The following is a 17,008-nucleotide window of genomic DNA, read 5'->3' on the forward strand; positions in this document are numbered from 1 at the left end:
GCTCCTACTTTTACATAATCTACATAAAATATCAGCTTCCAACTGTATGTAGCTTCTATGCAGCCACAATATTTTGCATTTATAAAGTCTATTCTTTTTAGGCACATAAGAACTTGTGCAATATGACCACACCAAACACCACACACAAATATGGAGTGATATTTCTTGAAATGGCAAAGGGAGGGAGAAAGAGATGTTTAATAGAGTTTGAATTGAGTCTGAGGTGGTTCTGCCATGGAGAACATTCTCAAAATCGTCCTGTGTGTAAGTCCTGCTGTGAGTTTCTGTCGGTCTCTCTTTAGATTTCTCTGAAGCAGCGGATGTATTTTGATTAGTTAGCGATGGCAAGAGTGGTTGCTGCTTTTGGAAATGTTGATTTCTAACAGAATGGAAGCAAGCAATAGCAGAAGTCTGTGTAGGCTGGATAAGAGAGTTAAAAGAAAGGGATGATGATAAGAGCGCCTCTGGAAAAGAGCAGCAGAAAGAGAACAGGGCACAGCAGATGTGACAGACAGACAGGCTTGGGTTAAATCCAGATGTGATGACAGGTTCTCATTGGCTGTTAGGACACTGAGTCATGGCAGAGGCCCAGAGGTGAGAGGATGAAGTCATGGCGTTGCTACACTAGGCTGGACATGGTGATGCGGTTGGTATGGAGATGCTAGACAAGCGCCTGGTTACCATTCTCTAGGTTTTCGTTGCTTTCGTAGCAGCCAGAGTCCCGTGGGGAGTCAGCCATGAGGCCACGCCCCTCACAGAGCAGTTTCTCCTGAGAGCCAGAGAGGGCGCTGCGCTCCGGATCACTGCTACCTAGAACACAGACACACCAAGTTAGGAAATGCATACATTTACACATTTTTTTAATAAACAAGTGAAAAAGTGGATGGTCTTGTCATCTGATTAACTGTCATAGCTAATGGATGCTAATGCTAACATATGGCTATGTTCATGAATTACAGACATTTGTTGTTAGGATAAACATTTAATATAGAGTGCATTTAGTAAATCCATGTGTCCGCTACAAAACTAGGGATCATTAAGAATGTTTTAAAAAGAAATTAATACTTAATCTTGAAAAAAAATAAAAGTACAGTGTATTCAAAAATATTAAGCAGCACAACTGTTTTTAACATGGAAAATTAATGTTTCTTGAGCAGCAAATTGGCATATTAGAACGATTTCTGAAAATTCAGCTTTACCATTACAGGAATAAATTACATTTTAAAGCACATTAAAAACAGTGAACGGTTATTTTAAATTGTAATAATATTTCACAATATTACTGTTTTTACAGTATTTTTGATCTATCTAATGATCCCAACAGACCCTAAACTTTTAAACAGTGGTGTGATGTACAGTATCTCACAAAAGTGAGTACACCCCTCACATTTCAGCAAACATTTTAGTATATCTTCTCAAGGGACAATACTATAGAAATTAAACTTGGATATATTTTAGAGTAGTGAATGTGCTGCTTGAATAGCAGTATATATTTACTGTCCTCTGAAAATAACTCAACATACAGCCATTATTGTCAAAATAGCTGACAACAAAAGTGAGTACACCCTAAGTGAACATGTCAAAACTGTGTCCAAAGTGTCAATATTTTGTGTGAGCACCATTGTTATCTAGCACTGCCTTAATCCTCCTGGAATTCACCAGAGCTGTACAGTTTGTTGCTGGGATCCTCTTCCACTCCTCCATAATGACATAATGGAGCTGCTGGATGTTAAGACACATGGCACCTCTCCACCTTCTGCTTGAGGACGCCCCACAGGTGCTCAAGTAGGGATCAGGTCTGGAGACATACTTGGCCACTCCATCACCTTCAGCTTCAGCTTCCTCAGCACGGCAGTTTCTGAAGCGAGGGCATCATGTTCAGCTTCAGAATGTCGCAGTACATGTTGGAATCCATGTTTCCCTCAATGAAGCTCAGCTCCCCAGTACCAGCAGAACTCATGCAGCCCCAGACCATGATGCTCTCACCACCATGCTCGACTGTAGGCAAGACACAGTTTTCTTGGTACTCCTAACCAGGGCGTCGCCACACGTGCTGGACACCATCTGAGCCAAACAAGTTCATCTTAGTCTCATCAGGCCACGGTTCCAGTAATTCATGCTCTTGGACAGGTTGCTTTCAGCAAACTGTTTGCGTGGTGTTTTCTTGTGAGCCAGCTTCAGAAGAGTGTGTGGTGTATGGTCTGAGCACTGACAAGCTGACCTTCCGCTTCTGCAACCTCTAAAGCAATGCTGACAGCACTCATGTCATGTGACGCACATCACGAGGATTCAACTTCTTTGATTGACCCTTGCTAGGCCTGTTCCAAGGGGAACCCGTCTTGGAAAACCTCTGTATGATCCTGGCCTGTACTGTAACTCAGTTTCAGTGTGTTAACAATCTTCTTATAGCCTAGCTCAACTTTGTGGAGAGCAACAATTCTAATTCTCCGATCCTTAGAGTTCTTCTCCATGAGGTGCCATGTTGAACACCCAGTGGTCAGTATGAGAGAATTGTACTCAAAGCACTAATTTGAACTGCTCTAATACAAGATACACACATTTGTATGGTCCTGTCAAGCAGACAAAAACATAAACATGATGAATAGGACATGTTTTGCATGTTTAAATGACGTACAGCTATTACCACTTAGGGTGTACTCACTTTTGTTGTCAGCTATTTTGACAATAATGGCTGTATGTTAAGTTATTTCGGAGGACAGTGAATATATACTGCTATTCAAGCAGCACATTCACTACTCTAAAATATATCCAAGTTTCATTTCTATAGTATTGTCCCTTGAAAAGATATACTAAAATGTTTGCTGAAATGTGAGGGGTGTACTCACTTTCGTGAGATACTGTATATGTGTGTGTGCGTACTCACTGTCATAGTCCTGCAGTAGCTCTACAGCAGTCATCAGTACGGCGCGATGTTGGGGGTCTTTGATGTTGAGCTCATCTAGATCTTCTTCCTCCAGTAACTTAAACGTGTCCAGGTCTTCATAGCCATTAAATAGGAACGTTGGCATGTGCTCCTAAAATACACACACACAGATTAAACACCCTGTAGAGAAGTAGCACTATGTAGGACCCCTACAGCTAAAAATACCCCACTCCACCCTAGTGGTTCAACTATTCATGTGTGGGAATGTTTCCAGACTTCAAACTCTATTGTGACAGCCAACTATCATTATAGTCCATTAACACACTAAGAAACAACACAATGAGGCTTTAAATGTGTCCTGGTGTCTATTGTGTGTAGCCGTAAGGTCTGTAATGTGATGTTATTTAGAGATGTAATAATCCAGGAGCTTGTGGGAGGTCTGAAGGGTGTGTATGTCTCTGCGTTTAAATAAAAAATTTAAATGGCATAGGGAAATGACCTCATCCCACATTCTCATAGTCACACCAACATGATCCACTTTTATATTTTCACATCTCTCCCCACCCCACTCTTACATTCTGTCAGTAAAGATTAAAGATGAGCCGCACACTCAGATTTATGTTAGATGATTATAGATATGCCAGTCAGAATTTAAACATGTATATAATTCATAATTCAATAAAAACGGTTGTGTGTGGTCTTTTTCTCACCTTCATGTTGATCCTCTCCAGTAGCTCCTCAACAGAGCTGGGTTTGGGCGGCCTGCCCTTCCTCCTCCGAACCGCTCGTTTGGGCTTCTCCACTTCTTCAGCCAGCACATCCACATAGATGAACTTAAACGTGCCCACCTTGTTATTGAGCAGACCCATCCAGGTGCCCATGGGTGGCTTACTGATGATATCTATCACATCTCCTCTCTTAACAGGAAAAACAGAGAAATTGAGTTCCATTAAATAAAAGTTCTTATTCAATAAAATGGAAGAAAAAAAAGAAAAGAAAAAAAAACCTCTGAAATAAAAATAAATACTAAGATAAAGCCTGAAACTAAAAACAAATTTCCAAATATGAAATAAAAATAACCATAGGATTAATGTCTCGAATCACCCTAAAGCATTGTCCTTCTCATATAATTAAAATGATTTAAACTCATATTTATTTATTTACTACCGTAAGTAGCTATGTAATAAGGTCTAAAGGTCTAATTTAAAAATAATGAGTATTAAACACAAATTAATTTGAAATGAATCTGATTAATCTCCTGTGTGTGTTCAGTACCTTGAGCTTGAGTGAGTCTGTATCATACGGACTCGGTGTGAAGTCAGTGTGAACTCTTGCTCTGCCGCAGAATGGGCCTCTGTACGGAGGCTCTTCATCATCCCCATCCTCACTCCTCACACTCTCTCTGTTGCTGGCTGATGAGTCTGTGGTGCTCACAGTCTGTCCACCTGTGAGAGGACCAATGCAATCATCAGTCAAGACCGCTCAGAAAAACATCTGCATGATTTGAGGCATCATTCATAACCGTAGCACAAATATTAAAAGTTGGGATGAAATAGTAGACAGATTATCGAAAAAGGAAAAATGTAGGCAGGGACTTGGTTCTATCCATCGGTTGTTAATTGGACAGAGGCAGATCAGAATGCAAGCTTGCAGTCGATTGGCTGACTAAATGATTGGAGAAATCCGGCATGAGTCACCAGAGAGAAGTCTCTAGTTGTCACCAGTATGGCAAGCCGTTTTAGCTTAAATTGTACCCAGCGTTACTCGTCGTAATTGCATTTTTACTAGTAAGAATTCAATTATAGAGCTCTACAATTCAATTCTTACTAGTAGCAAATACAATTAGAGAGCTCTACAAAATGAATTTTTACTAGTCATATGTCTCCATTGACTTCCGTTCATTTTTAATTTCGGAGCTCTACAATTGAATTGTTACTAGTAAGAATTCCAATTAGAGAGCTCTCTAATTCAATTATTATTAGTAACATTACAATTAGAGAGCTCTCTTTATTAAATTTTTACTAGTAAAAAAAAAAAACGAATTAAAGATATGTATAATCGCAGAGCTCTGTAATTGAATTAAAGAGCTCTGCAATTGCATTCTTACTAGTAATAATTGAATTAGAGAGCTCTGTAATTGTAATATTTACTAGTAATAATTGAATAAGAGCTCTCTAATTGTAATTGCTACTAGTAAGAATTCAATTGTAGAGCTCTCTAATTGAATTCTTACTAGTAAAAATGCAATTACGACGGGTAACGCTGGGTACAATTTAAGCTAAAATGGCTTGCCATACACCAGAACATTGAGTTACGACATTTTGAATAAAAATTACGACGCCAAATTACAATTATAAATTAGGGTAAAAGGAAGAATAAGCAATAGTGATGCTTGCCTTAGCAAAGAACAAAAAACACACTTACTCATGGAGCTCTGTCCACTGAGGGAGCTGCGGAGACTCTCTACAGACCCTCCTGCCTTGAGTTTGGGCTTCTCTAGAGAGTCTGTGTCTGGCTGAGGAGACTGAGGACAACTGGGTGTCCCATCTGTACTGGACTATACAAAGAAAGAACAAGAGAAATTAAAGCGTATCATTATTTATAAAACAAATCGAGAAAGATAGACAGCAGATGATGGAGATAATATAAAGCTCACAAAATGGACATTTGCTGCACTTCTGTAAGATCAGTAATTCCTCTACGTCACCACTAGGTGGGACTACAACATAACATATGATTAGGGGAGCAAAATATGAAGAACAAATGTGCTGTGCTGACAAATGAAATTCTCTCAACAATGCCTAACACACACAGATCTACATAAAAAATGCTAAAAGAGATGAGACGCGTCATATTAATGTGAACGCTTTGCCTAATGGGCTTGTGTATGTGAATACAGGCAGTGAGTGTGTACTCAACACCACCTGGGAGTTAGGGTGTATTAAATTGGATGAGCTTGTATCAGACTCCAGGCTACATAAAGTGATGTTTGACCCTAGTTTGAAACAGAAAGTGGGGCACACATGTGCTACTTTCCCCTGGAGTAAAGACAGGGTCTCACCTCTGAACAAGCCTGCTTTATAGCACATAACTCAGCACGGTCAAAGCAAGCGCACGAGCATCTGTGTGTGTACCTGTTCAGAGAGAGACCCGGTGTATTTCTTGGACATGCGTTTCCTCATAGTCTCTTTGACAGACTTGACTTTCTTCCCTAGGGAGATGCGGGATGTGGTGGGAGATTTCACAGCATCCCTGTATAAAGCCTCCTGCTCCTTATGCCAGAGAGAGAGAGACAGAAAGAGTGCGATTAAGCACACTGAAAGCCAGCTGAACTACACAACTGAATCACAAACAATGCAGCTGCATATGAGAGCTGAGACCATGAAGAAGCGAAAGAGAGAGAGTACGTGTACTCACGCTGGGCTCGGTCGTGTTGACCACATGGAGAGAACGATTAGACAGGTCAAATCCTCCAAAGCTACACGTTCTCTGCAGAAAAATGAAATATCAAATGAATATATTTAGAGAGAGTCATTTAAAACGATTCACAAAGTCTCAATGATTCATGCTACTCTTTACAATGGAAACCACAGATATTCAAATGACGAACTGCTGAAAGAAATAATTCATGGTGTGGCCTGATTTCCTATTTAACTCTGAATAAAATCTTTCAGCAGTTGTTTAACATTATGTAAATAAACCGGTGCTTTCTTGTAAAACCTTGAATGAACTGAAAATTTATACTGAAAAAATAAGGACAAATAAAGCACAAATGTCAACTGAATTTACAGCAACATCTTACACTGCTTAAACTCAAGCGATGCATTACATTTAAATGAACTGGCTTTTTTAATTTCATTACATTTTGTTGAAATGTTCTACAAAAGCAGCAGAGATCCTGTTCAAAATGAATAGATAAAGATCAAAAGGTATAGTATGAGAAGCTGTTTCATGTTCCATGGAATAACTTCATGCACTTTAAAAAAAGAATAGCACATAAAAAATAAAAAATCCATCAAATTTAGCATTCATGCCCAGGCTGAGAGAGGCATTTCCAACCCAAAATGGATGAAAAAGTTCACTGATGAAGATCACGGTCATGTTCACATTCACTATGAATGACGGCGAGGATCCACAGACGGCAGACTCTACAAAGCTGCAGAAGGAATTCTATATTATTAATTTTTCTTCTTTTTCTAGCACTCTAGCACATCTCACAAGGACTGCGAGTTTCAATTATGATCTGATACACATGACTGACTACAAGAGAAATGAAAGGAGAGAAGCTCAGGATGAGGAAAGATAAAACTTTCAGTATTATCACATACTGTTTCTCTTCTATACATTTCTGAGATTATGAAGTTTTGACTCAATACTACAGTAATCTGAGTCTACGGTAATGAAAAGAGCTGACAGTCTAGGGATCTCTAACTTCTAACTAATAATCGAGACAGACATGGGTGAATTTTTTTTTTTTTTTTGCATTTTATGACACCACAGTCTGTATTTCAGTATCAGACTCTGTCTTGAAATATAGCTCAAGTTCGTCTAAATTGTGCCCTACAGAAATTCTCTTTAGCAGCTTTGTAGCAGCCTGTTCCTCCAGTGCAGCAGGGGGCACTGTAGATCCGCTCTTCTGGCACACTCACAGACTTCTGCTGAATGCGTAAGAGTACACGCTTGGTGCAACGATCCATGCTGGACGCCCACTTCCTGTTTGCGTCTCTTTCGTCCTCCAGGAGCCAACGCCTATCTGCTTTACTCAGCGTGACGGGCCTAACCAGCCCGGTCCAGTTCAAGTGGCCATACAGGCTGCGTTCCACCACGTACGTGATGTTGAGCTCGCTAACTGCAGTCCTTCCCTTCAGACGCCTTGGTGGAAACAGCCAGCTGCCCACTACTCCGCTCCCACAGGTCTTCCCCTTCTCCCTGGCCAACGGAAGCTCACGAGTGGGAGGGGAGGCAGGCAAGGTGGAGGACGGTGCGATGGTTTTCTGAGCGTTGCAGGAACGTTGGTAGAGCAGGTGCTTGGTGGAGTACGCATAATTTGGGTCTGGCTTATTGCGTTGCCACATGGAGACGGGCGGCCGCTTGGTGCTGTTAATGTCATCTAAAGACACCAAAAGGGGGTGTGGCTTTGGGCGGGGCCTAGTGAGGCCGTAAAAAGCGTAGACGCTGTCAGTACTTACCCCGTGAGATAGAGATAAGGCCTTCCGCATCTCTCCGTCTGTAGCCGAGCGGGAGACTTTAGCATTGTCGTCTCCCAAACCCTCCAATTCAGAGAAAGAGGAGCCACTACCCCCCACAACACCCAGTCCGGATCCGGCGCTACTCTTCCGTGGAGGGCGGATCAGGCCGTGAGGATGTGCGCCGGGGGTCTTCACTAACTTGTGTGCAGGTTTCCAGGCATCAAGGCTGCTGGTGGAGGGTGAAGTGTTTAAGCTATCTGTGTCCTCATCCAGAGAGAGCTGCTCTTGGGCAAGAGAGGACAAAGAGGAGTCTGTGCACTGGGCCGGCTTCTTGTGGATTTCTGCATACAGTGCGTTTATGTCATCACATAAAGGAGCTGCATCTAGACTGAGCGAATCTGAAAAGAAGAAAAGGAAGATCAAACTAAAACTTCTATAAACTGAAATATAATGACTTTGAAAACACTGAATGATCTCTATCCTACAGCAAATCCTATACAATTTTGTCTAAATACCATTTGAGGTCTAGCTAAAAGTTTGAGGTCGGTAATATTTTTTTAATGGTTTTGAAAGTCATTTTTTGATGAATAAAGTTCATATGAACAGCATTTATTTTAAATAAAAAATCTTTTATAACATTAAACACTCTCATTTTTTGATCAATTTAAGGTATCCTACCAGAATAAAAATATACATTTCTTAAAATGTTAGTGTAAATTAAATATAAATAACTAAAAGCTAACATCAAATGTTTTAAAATGCTACCACTGAATTTTAGGCGTCACAACAGTGTAATGTACACCATGAAAAACGGATATACATTGAGACTTGCTAAAAATGACATTGAACAGTATCATTAAATTAAAACATTTCAGTTTTAAGAATATTCTCATAATAAACATCAGTTAATGCCAGATAAACAATATTCTCTTCCAGCTACCTTGTGAGCCATGTCTTTTGCTGTCATCCACTTTGATGAGTTTCTTACGAACACGTCGAGTCGAGTTGACCAGCTTGTGAAGCCTCTTGAATTTCACAGAGTCTTCCTGTTCATCATCTGACTGCTCCACAGACTAGAAAGGGAAAAGTCAGCTTCAATATTAAATCACCCCCTAGAAACATGCATACACACAACATCTCTTCAATATAGACATACACAAAAAAGAAAATGATGGTTTCAATTGGTATGAACAGATTATGACATGTTTAGGATGGGCTCTTGCTATTAAGGACTTATGAAAACAATGCAGTATGGAGTTACGTGTTAAGAAGTTGTGAGTCCAAGAAACACACACAAGTCCTGTTTTTGGACATAACAGATGAGTATGAGAGAGCATTTGTGGTGGAATAAATACATTTGATCTGAAATGAATATTTCAGATAGGGACTAAACTGTTGAGATGATTTATGACTCCCTCCCCCAGCCTAAAAAAATATAACAAGAAAAATAACATTAAAAAAATAAAACATCTGACAGTTAACACAGTAGGGCATAATTTATGATACTGAAACCTCTCATCCACAAAGACAAAGCCTCTTTAATCCTTTTTATCCAAGTCCCAGACTAGCAAATTGCAAACTCAAAATACATTTTGTTCTCTGCAAAAGTACACCACATTATGTGATGACATGGTATTATTTTGACTAACAGGATATAATCGGTGATAACCACAGACTGTTTTTAAATAACCAGGAGAGATTGAGCTGTTTTGACCAAAATTAATGATAGGCAAATATATCTGGTCATCCTAACAATCCACACACTTAAGTGCTCGACTGAGATGTTGAGGTTGAAAGGGATCTTTTACTGGAAACCTAAAGCTCACCCACATAAACACAAAATCTCACTGGTTTACCATTGGCATTGAATATTCTTTCCTAATTATTCAAGGCCACAATGGCCACCAGCCAAAAGGAAGAGTCATCGATCGTGATGGACACGAAATAGAGGATTTGGACAAACAACAGAACGAATAAAAGAGCTCAAAGTGTATTCCATGATGCAAAACTACAATGTCTGCTGCTCAAATCCAGTCACCAGCAAGTTTACTGAACCATATTTCAAACAAGAGCAAAGGACAAAAGAAAGGAGAAAGAAATGTGTCGGGTGTTCCTACCAGCAGTAGTTTCCTCTAGGACAGATGTTAGCAACACCATCTCACACCAAGATGAGTACAAACTGTAAACAGTTTTTTTGAAGAAAACTCTGTAATATCTGGAGGCAGGGGCAAGAGGCGTGAGCTTGGGCGTCCGGAAACACAGCGAGGTCTCCCATATGACCCCTGAACATCCTTAATGGTCTTCAGAGGAGAGAAGGAATGTGGGCCAGAGAGAAGAAAGGCTGGCCTGGTTGCAGTCCATTCATATAGAGATACAGTACATCCTCTGTGATAGTGGATGCTGGCACTGATCCCACATCAGCTTACTCTGGCGGAGCGGTGATGGGTCACTATATTGAGTGCAGTTGACACTGATCTCATGACAGGGGAACCCTGCAGACACACAGTGAGCTCTGGGTGTTCTGATTAGTGTTAAACTGAGCTCAGATCAGCGGGATGCCCAGAGAGAGTTGTGCCCATCGGTTTAACCGTTAGCAGACTAGCGCTGACCTATTTCCATTTATAAATAGGAGATCATCCACCCAGAGGCCAAGATTCCTACAGAGATCCACTTTCCCATTCAGACGCTGAGATTCAATTTGCACATGCTTGTGTGTGCCAATGACAGACAGGAGGAAATGTGTGTGTGCGCGTTTCAGAAACAGCCTTGGGGGTTCAGAGATACAGGGTCTTTTTATGAATAAGACTTTCTTACCTCATTTCCTTTCCTTTTGCAATCACGAGTAAAACAGTACAATGGGAGAATCTCAAGAATAAATGTCATCATATTTCACCCCAATAAAATAATAATAAATTACTTTTGCATATTTAATATTATACTTATGTATATTATATATATTGTGTAAGATATTATACTATTATGTGTGTGTGGATATATACTACACAGACAGACATACAAAGATGTATCTATAATTTGAAAGTTTCATGTGCATTAAAACACTGTCAAAACAAAAAAATCTATTATTTTGGTGTTTATTGATTTTGGCGTTAAATATATCCTGGACATTTCTTGACACACAGATGCACAGAAAGCGCGGCAGCAGGGACGGGCAGTGACTTCTGAGCGGACACAGGGATTTGCTGGGCGAGTGAGTCATTCTGTAGCTGTAAGCGCTGAGCGAAGCAGTGCTGTGGTTTGTTAACATCAAAAAGCATTGCAAAAACAGCTTAGCTGTTGACCATTAGGACAGGAGGTATATGTTTACTTGCAGAGGCTGGAAGCTGCTCAAAGTTTCCATGATAACTATGTGTGTATTAGTGTACTGGAAGCTTATTTCTCGAAAAGGGAAAACTAAATCCACCAAACCTTTCAAGGTTTTAACCAAGAACACAATCATGCAGAGCTTGGGACGGCCCTGTGCGCAGGCACGCACATACACCATATACAAAGCAGTAACTGGAACCAAAATAGTGTGACATCTCAAACTGATTGCAGTGGTTTGTTGGTTTCAAAGCAGAAGAAAAAGCAAGGAGGCAAAAAAAAAAAAAAAAAAAACCTTACCCTTCAGTTAAGACGCACATTATGACCTCTTTGAATAAGGGATGTTTAGTGTGCCAGCTCCCCATGCCAAGTAGAAATGACATCATTACTAGGGGACTTACAGTGAGCCGCCAGTGCCAGATGCTCATTACAACAGAGCCATTACAACATCAGCGGCTCCTCATGAACACACATGACATATCAGCTTTTCAGATCATTCTTTAGTTGATTCAATGGTTTATAATTTCTGATTAAAGATGCACTCAGTAAATTTCCTACATTTAAAAACCGTTATCTCTACAGAAATTAATAGTATTGTAAAAATGTGGTTAAAATGATGTACATGAGACTATATGAGAACTCTAGTCATATCAGCTTTTTTACATTTTTTAAGTTTTATTTTACTTAAGAGTTGGTCATCATGTTAGGATCACATGACCAGCCTAATAATACTGATGGCTGACTGCAGGTAAAACATTTTGACAGTAAAATCACAAACCAAAAACTTTTTTGTGTGATACATTATTCACATCCCTAAGTATGGATATAAATTCATAAATACTACCATATATGCCTGATCAGACCAGTATACATTCTGAGTGCACCTTTAATGTATGATGACTACAAAGCATCCCAACCTTTGTACATCCTAATGTTTCCAACAAATGAAAGTGTGTGTTCAGTGTGGTTATAGCAGAAATGAGAATGAACAAGTTGACGTACAGACTGCCACTGCATGAGTTTATAAACCACAATGTCACTCGTCTGAAGAGATTTAACTCCACACACACCAATATATAGTCAGTACAGTGAGAGACATTACTAACACTTACTGATGGGGGAAAATAAACTTTGATGTGACTGAATGAGGTTATGTTATAAACACACCCACTCAGGTCTACAGTCTGGGTGGTTGGGTAAAGTACTTACATTGCAGGCGGAGGAGAGGTTAACAGTGGGACTGGATCCATCAGTCCACTCTGCTGTGTCTGTACTGCTGCTCAACTGTCTGTTCCTTTCATATTCCTTTAACTATGGAGAACAAGAGGTCAAAGAGAGCCGCCCCCTCGCCCTCAAACTCACACACCCTATCTGTTACAGAAATACAGTCTGAGAATACCCCACACAAGCATGTATACACACACACACACACACACACACACACACACACACACACACAAAACACAGGCACATATGAAAGCGTCATGTCCATTTTTTTTTAAATGTATTAATCATTAGTATTTATTTAAACAAATCAAAAGTTTGGGGTCAGTGTGATTTTTTTTTTTTTAGAAGAAATGTATAATTTCGTACGACCCCTAACTTTTGAAAGGCTGTGTATTTATAGCCATACGTACATAAATACAATAAAATGCGTTAAATATTTTTTTAATATATAATTCAAATTAATTCTTCGGTTAAAACAAGCATGATTAAATCCCACCCTTAAGTCACCCCAATTTTTTTTTCACTGTAACAATGTCAAAGCTTCTATTTTTCATACAACGAAATTCATTATGATCATTGGCTGATCCCAGGTCCATTTTCATGCTTCACAAACACTGCACCACTAGACTTTCCTATCTTAAACTCATTAAAAAATAAATAGGTGCATGATGCCCAAGGACACACAGAAATAAACTATAAAAAGAAACAGAAAACACAGAACAAGTAAAGCAACATTAATAAAAAAAAATAATAATAATAAAATAAAAAGACAAATTTGCATTCAAACAAACACACACAGACAAAGGACAGACACATATCCCAGCATGCTTACAGCATGTATGATGTCAACTATCCACAAAGGCTCAGCATTGATTCAAGCTTTGGATCCAATCATTCAAGACTGCTCATAACAGAGATAAATCAACTACCAGCCCAAAGGAAGAAAATGAAAAGCAGAAGAGAATTTAAAGATTATAGAAAACACAGTTGGTTGAAGGAATCAATGTCAGCCTTGTGGAGAGAGGAAAGCCAGATTCTACAATAATCTATTAGGTTCATTATCAGATAATAATTAATCATTATCATGTTCTCAAAACACAATAACAGAAAGAAAGAGAGACCTACAATCAACCAAACACATCTGAACAAATGAGAAAGAACCAACCAACCCCAGCTAAACCAACTTCAGAAATTAGACACCAAAGACCCTCCATCTCAACATGAGTTGCACTAAGGAATCTACTGAAGCCATAAATTCCAGTGTCAGTGCGCATGTGTTTAAATGCATGTGAGTGTGTGTAAGAGTGTGTGTTTTAGAGGAAGGAAAGAGCAGGGTGGACTCAGTCCGGGTGAGTAAAGTTAGTACACATGAATGTAAGCAAGGGAAGCTCATTTGCATTATTGTTGGGGGTTAATGGGGCTTTACCCGTGCCAGCGCCTCCTCCACTGTGATCATCTTCTCTTTCACCATCATCATCAGCTGGATCCGTTCCTCATCGCTCATAGTGATCTCACTGGCCACATAGCCAATGTCCTCACCTGCAGGGAGGTCAAAGGTGAGTCACAAGAACAAGGGACAATAACCATCATATTTGTCAAGATCAAGTTTCAATAACATTTCAAATCAGCAATAATATCAGATAACCGTGCTACCATAAATTCATAAGTTAATTTTTCATAGGCAAATTCTAGTTCTCATTCTAGAGTAAACAAATACTAACAAAAATCAAACAGACTTTTTAAGTGATAGAGGGAACTAAAGCTGCCATATTTAGCGTTATTTCTTCTTCCATTTATATTTCTGAGTGGGCTGTCTCTTCTCCTTTACAGTGCCTCTGAACAATAATAACAAGTGAGTAAAATAGTCATGAAGGAAGCGAATATGAGAAAATAGAGTGAGTTTGTTTTTATTACCTTTTGCCGTTTGCCTTGTGACCCCTTTCTGCGACTTTCGGAAGTTCTGCCAGAAGGATTTGTTTTTCTTCTTGTTGTCCCATTTTCCTGTATGAGAAAATAGGAGAAAGCCATCAGGACCATCAAACTCATGACTATTTGTACAACTCTGAAATACCTAAATATAATGCTTTACAAAAATACATTCACTCCACATCTTTTATCTAGCATCTATGTGTCTGCCCATCTACAAGACAGAATGTCTTTTAGTGTAACCTTTGTAAACCCTGTCACCAGAACATTCCAGTTTGGAATAATCCAAAATGAATTCCAATTGAATTTCCCCAAAACCACCAAAGGTTCATCATAATAACAGTATAATAGTTTTCATAATGAGAAACAAACCTGATCCATCCTCAGAGCTGGATTTGTGCAGAGGAATTCTGATGAATACATAATAAATAAAAGAATTAAGACATGTTTAATAAAACAATTCAACATCTCATTACTGAACATTACTTATATCAGATATGCCCTTATCTACTGGATTTGTAGAGTGATTAATACAGCCAGAAGAGGGCAGTGTGGAGCTGTTCACAGAGCACATGTCAGGCTCCTGAGGCTCACAGGGCACAGATGAGACGCTCCTCAGATGCAGCCAAACGAGACGAGGAAGACAGAAAGTGAGAAGGAGAAAAAGGGAACGAGAGCCACCACAGGACAGACACTGCCTGTTTATATTTCCACTTCGCTCCTCTGGGGCACGGTGCCCTTGGAAAATAACAAAATAACATAAATCTAACACCAACAGACCAGCACTCCTGTATGGAGTCAATGGATAAACGTACAGCACTAAGATTCCACAGATATCATATTGATAATGACAGAACATATTTGGTCTATTTAGACCATTTTGGGTATTTGCAAACAGTGATAGTGTTTTTTGTTGGCGGAGCCTTCCTGGTGGCAGAAAATGACAGTTCTGCCATTGCATTAAATGAAAGCAACAGAATAAAAAAATAAAAAAGGTAATTTCGAGTTTATATCACAATCTACAATAGTGACTTTATATCTGACAATTATGAAAAAGAAATCAGAATTGTGAGATATAAACTCGTTATTCTGTCTTTCTTCCTCAGAATTTGTTCCTCTGTTCCTCTGAGTTTATATCCAGCAATTCTGACTTCTTTCCCTCAGAATTGTGATGTAAGCTCACGATTGCGGGAAAAAGACAGAATTGTGAGATAAAAATGTTAAATGTTAAGTGTTTAAATGTTATCTATGTAAAATGTTATAGGTTTGAGTATTAGAGACAGTGCTGGATACTTTTTTAGAAAGGAAATTTTTAAAGACAAAATTAGGAGAATTAGGGAGAATTCCTAATTATGGATAATTTACTGCCATTTTGTGAAAATCAAGTAATCATGTAATAAATAAAAAAGTAACTGTAGTTCGATTACTTGCATGTGATGGCAATATATCTTTACTGTCCCTTTTTATCAAATTTGCTGAAGAAATAAAACTTTTGATACATTTTGTGTCCTTGCTGAATAAAAGTATAAAAGTCATAAATATATAAATACATAAAAAACCCAAACTTTTATATATATATATATATATATATATATATATATATATATATATATATATATATATATATATATATATATTATTTTTATTAATTTTTTTATTTTATTTTTTCGCTAAGCATGTTTGTAGAAAAAAAGTAGGAAAATGATAGCCTAACAAAATTATTATTTTCTTATAGAACAACTGGACATACCATCCTGATTTTGGAAAATATCCAGTGTTTACATTCCCATTAGCCACGTGACAGACTGTCAACAGAACCCGAAACACAGAGGCAGAAGAAAAAAAAAATCTCAAAAGTGTTTGTTCTGCAGACCAAACTGAGAACATGAACACAAGTATGCAAGTGTTGTGGTTTTCCCATCCGAGTGGATTCTTGCTCATCCTTGGGTTAAGAAAACAATCTCAACCTAGTCTGCACTAAAGTAAACAGTGAAAGTCATATAAGCATGTGCACCTCTGCGCTCCAGTCTGGTTTTCTCCACAGGAAGACAGTGTTTTTGCCAGTCACTTGTGCTTAAATCATCACGCGTGCACGCGTGTCTGCGTTTCATCTGTTCTCCGTGTGTCCCAAATACATCAATGACATCCTCACTGCTAAAGCTATCAGTATCTACACACACTCAAGAGAGTCAGACAATACATGTTATTACAAAGGCTGTTGAAAACAGAATTCTGCATATTTCAGGACGTCCATTGCACTCTGACCAAATGAATACGTTAGCAGTGATCTTTTACCCAAGTGACACAGGGCATGATGGAGGCCTCCCTGAATTATCATATCATTATGTTGCCATGGAAGCACAAACTTTCTCTGTTTAACCTCTCATTCACCCCGCACAGAATCCAAAGGGAGTCTCCTGCTTATATGCTAACTGCATCCCATGCTAAAAGGCCCTATTCA

The 17,008-nt window shown here is 39.0% G+C and overlaps 3 protein-coding genes across 12 annotated transcripts in view; all 3 read right to left on the bottom strand.

Moving 5' to 3' along the window:
- hpcal1 (hippocalcin-like 1) overlaps positions 1-17,008 on the bottom strand; it is a 180,361-nt gene that overhangs the window by 127,570 nt on the left and 35,783 nt on the right. The gene's annotated exons all lie outside the window — the stretch shown is intronic.
- Positions 1-17,008, bottom strand: part of LOC308698826 (SAM and SH3 domain-containing protein 1-like) — a 231,575-nt gene that overhangs the window by 7,269 nt on the left and 207,298 nt on the right. For 4 of the 10 annotated variants that reach the window (XM_081379204.1, XM_081379212.1, XM_081379208.1 and 1 more), the window contains exons 5-17: positions 14,920-14,957; positions 14,536-14,622; positions 14,048-14,160; positions 12,604-12,705; positions 9,014-9,146; positions 8,074-8,471; positions 6,302-6,373; positions 6,019-6,156; positions 5,309-5,441; positions 4,160-4,329; positions 3,595-3,801; positions 2,885-3,035; positions 682-810 (exon numbers count right to left, since the gene is read on the bottom strand). In XM_081379204.1, the coding sequence (XP_081235330.1) occupies positions 682-810; positions 2,885-3,035; positions 3,595-3,801; positions 4,160-4,329; positions 5,309-5,441; positions 6,019-6,156; positions 6,302-6,373; positions 8,074-8,471; positions 9,014-9,146; positions 12,604-12,705; positions 14,048-14,160; positions 14,536-14,622; positions 14,920-14,957 (1,871 nt within the window). The remainder of the gene's footprint in view (positions 1-681; positions 811-2,884; positions 3,036-3,594; positions 3,802-4,159; positions 4,330-5,308; positions 5,442-6,018; positions 6,157-6,301; positions 6,374-8,073; positions 8,472-9,013; positions 9,147-12,603; positions 12,706-14,047; positions 14,161-14,535; positions 14,623-14,919; positions 14,958-17,008) is intronic. The other 6 variants (XM_081379207.1, XM_081379205.1, XM_081379210.1 and 3 more) reach the window with 3 other exon arrangements.
- Positions 7,313-8,063, bottom strand: LOC308698829 (uncharacterized protein). Its single transcript, XM_081379217.1, has one exon. It carries the CDS (start codon positions 7,957-7,959, stop codon positions 7,423-7,425), a length of 537 nt encoding a protein of 178 aa, XP_081235343.1. The 5' UTR covers positions 7,960-8,063; the 3' UTR covers positions 7,313-7,422.

Source organism: Scardinius erythrophthalmus, assembly GCF_964197995.2.
Source record: "Scardinius erythrophthalmus genome assembly, chromosome: 11".
NCBI lineage: Eukaryota > Metazoa > Chordata > Actinopteri > Cypriniformes > Leuciscidae > Scardinius > Scardinius erythrophthalmus.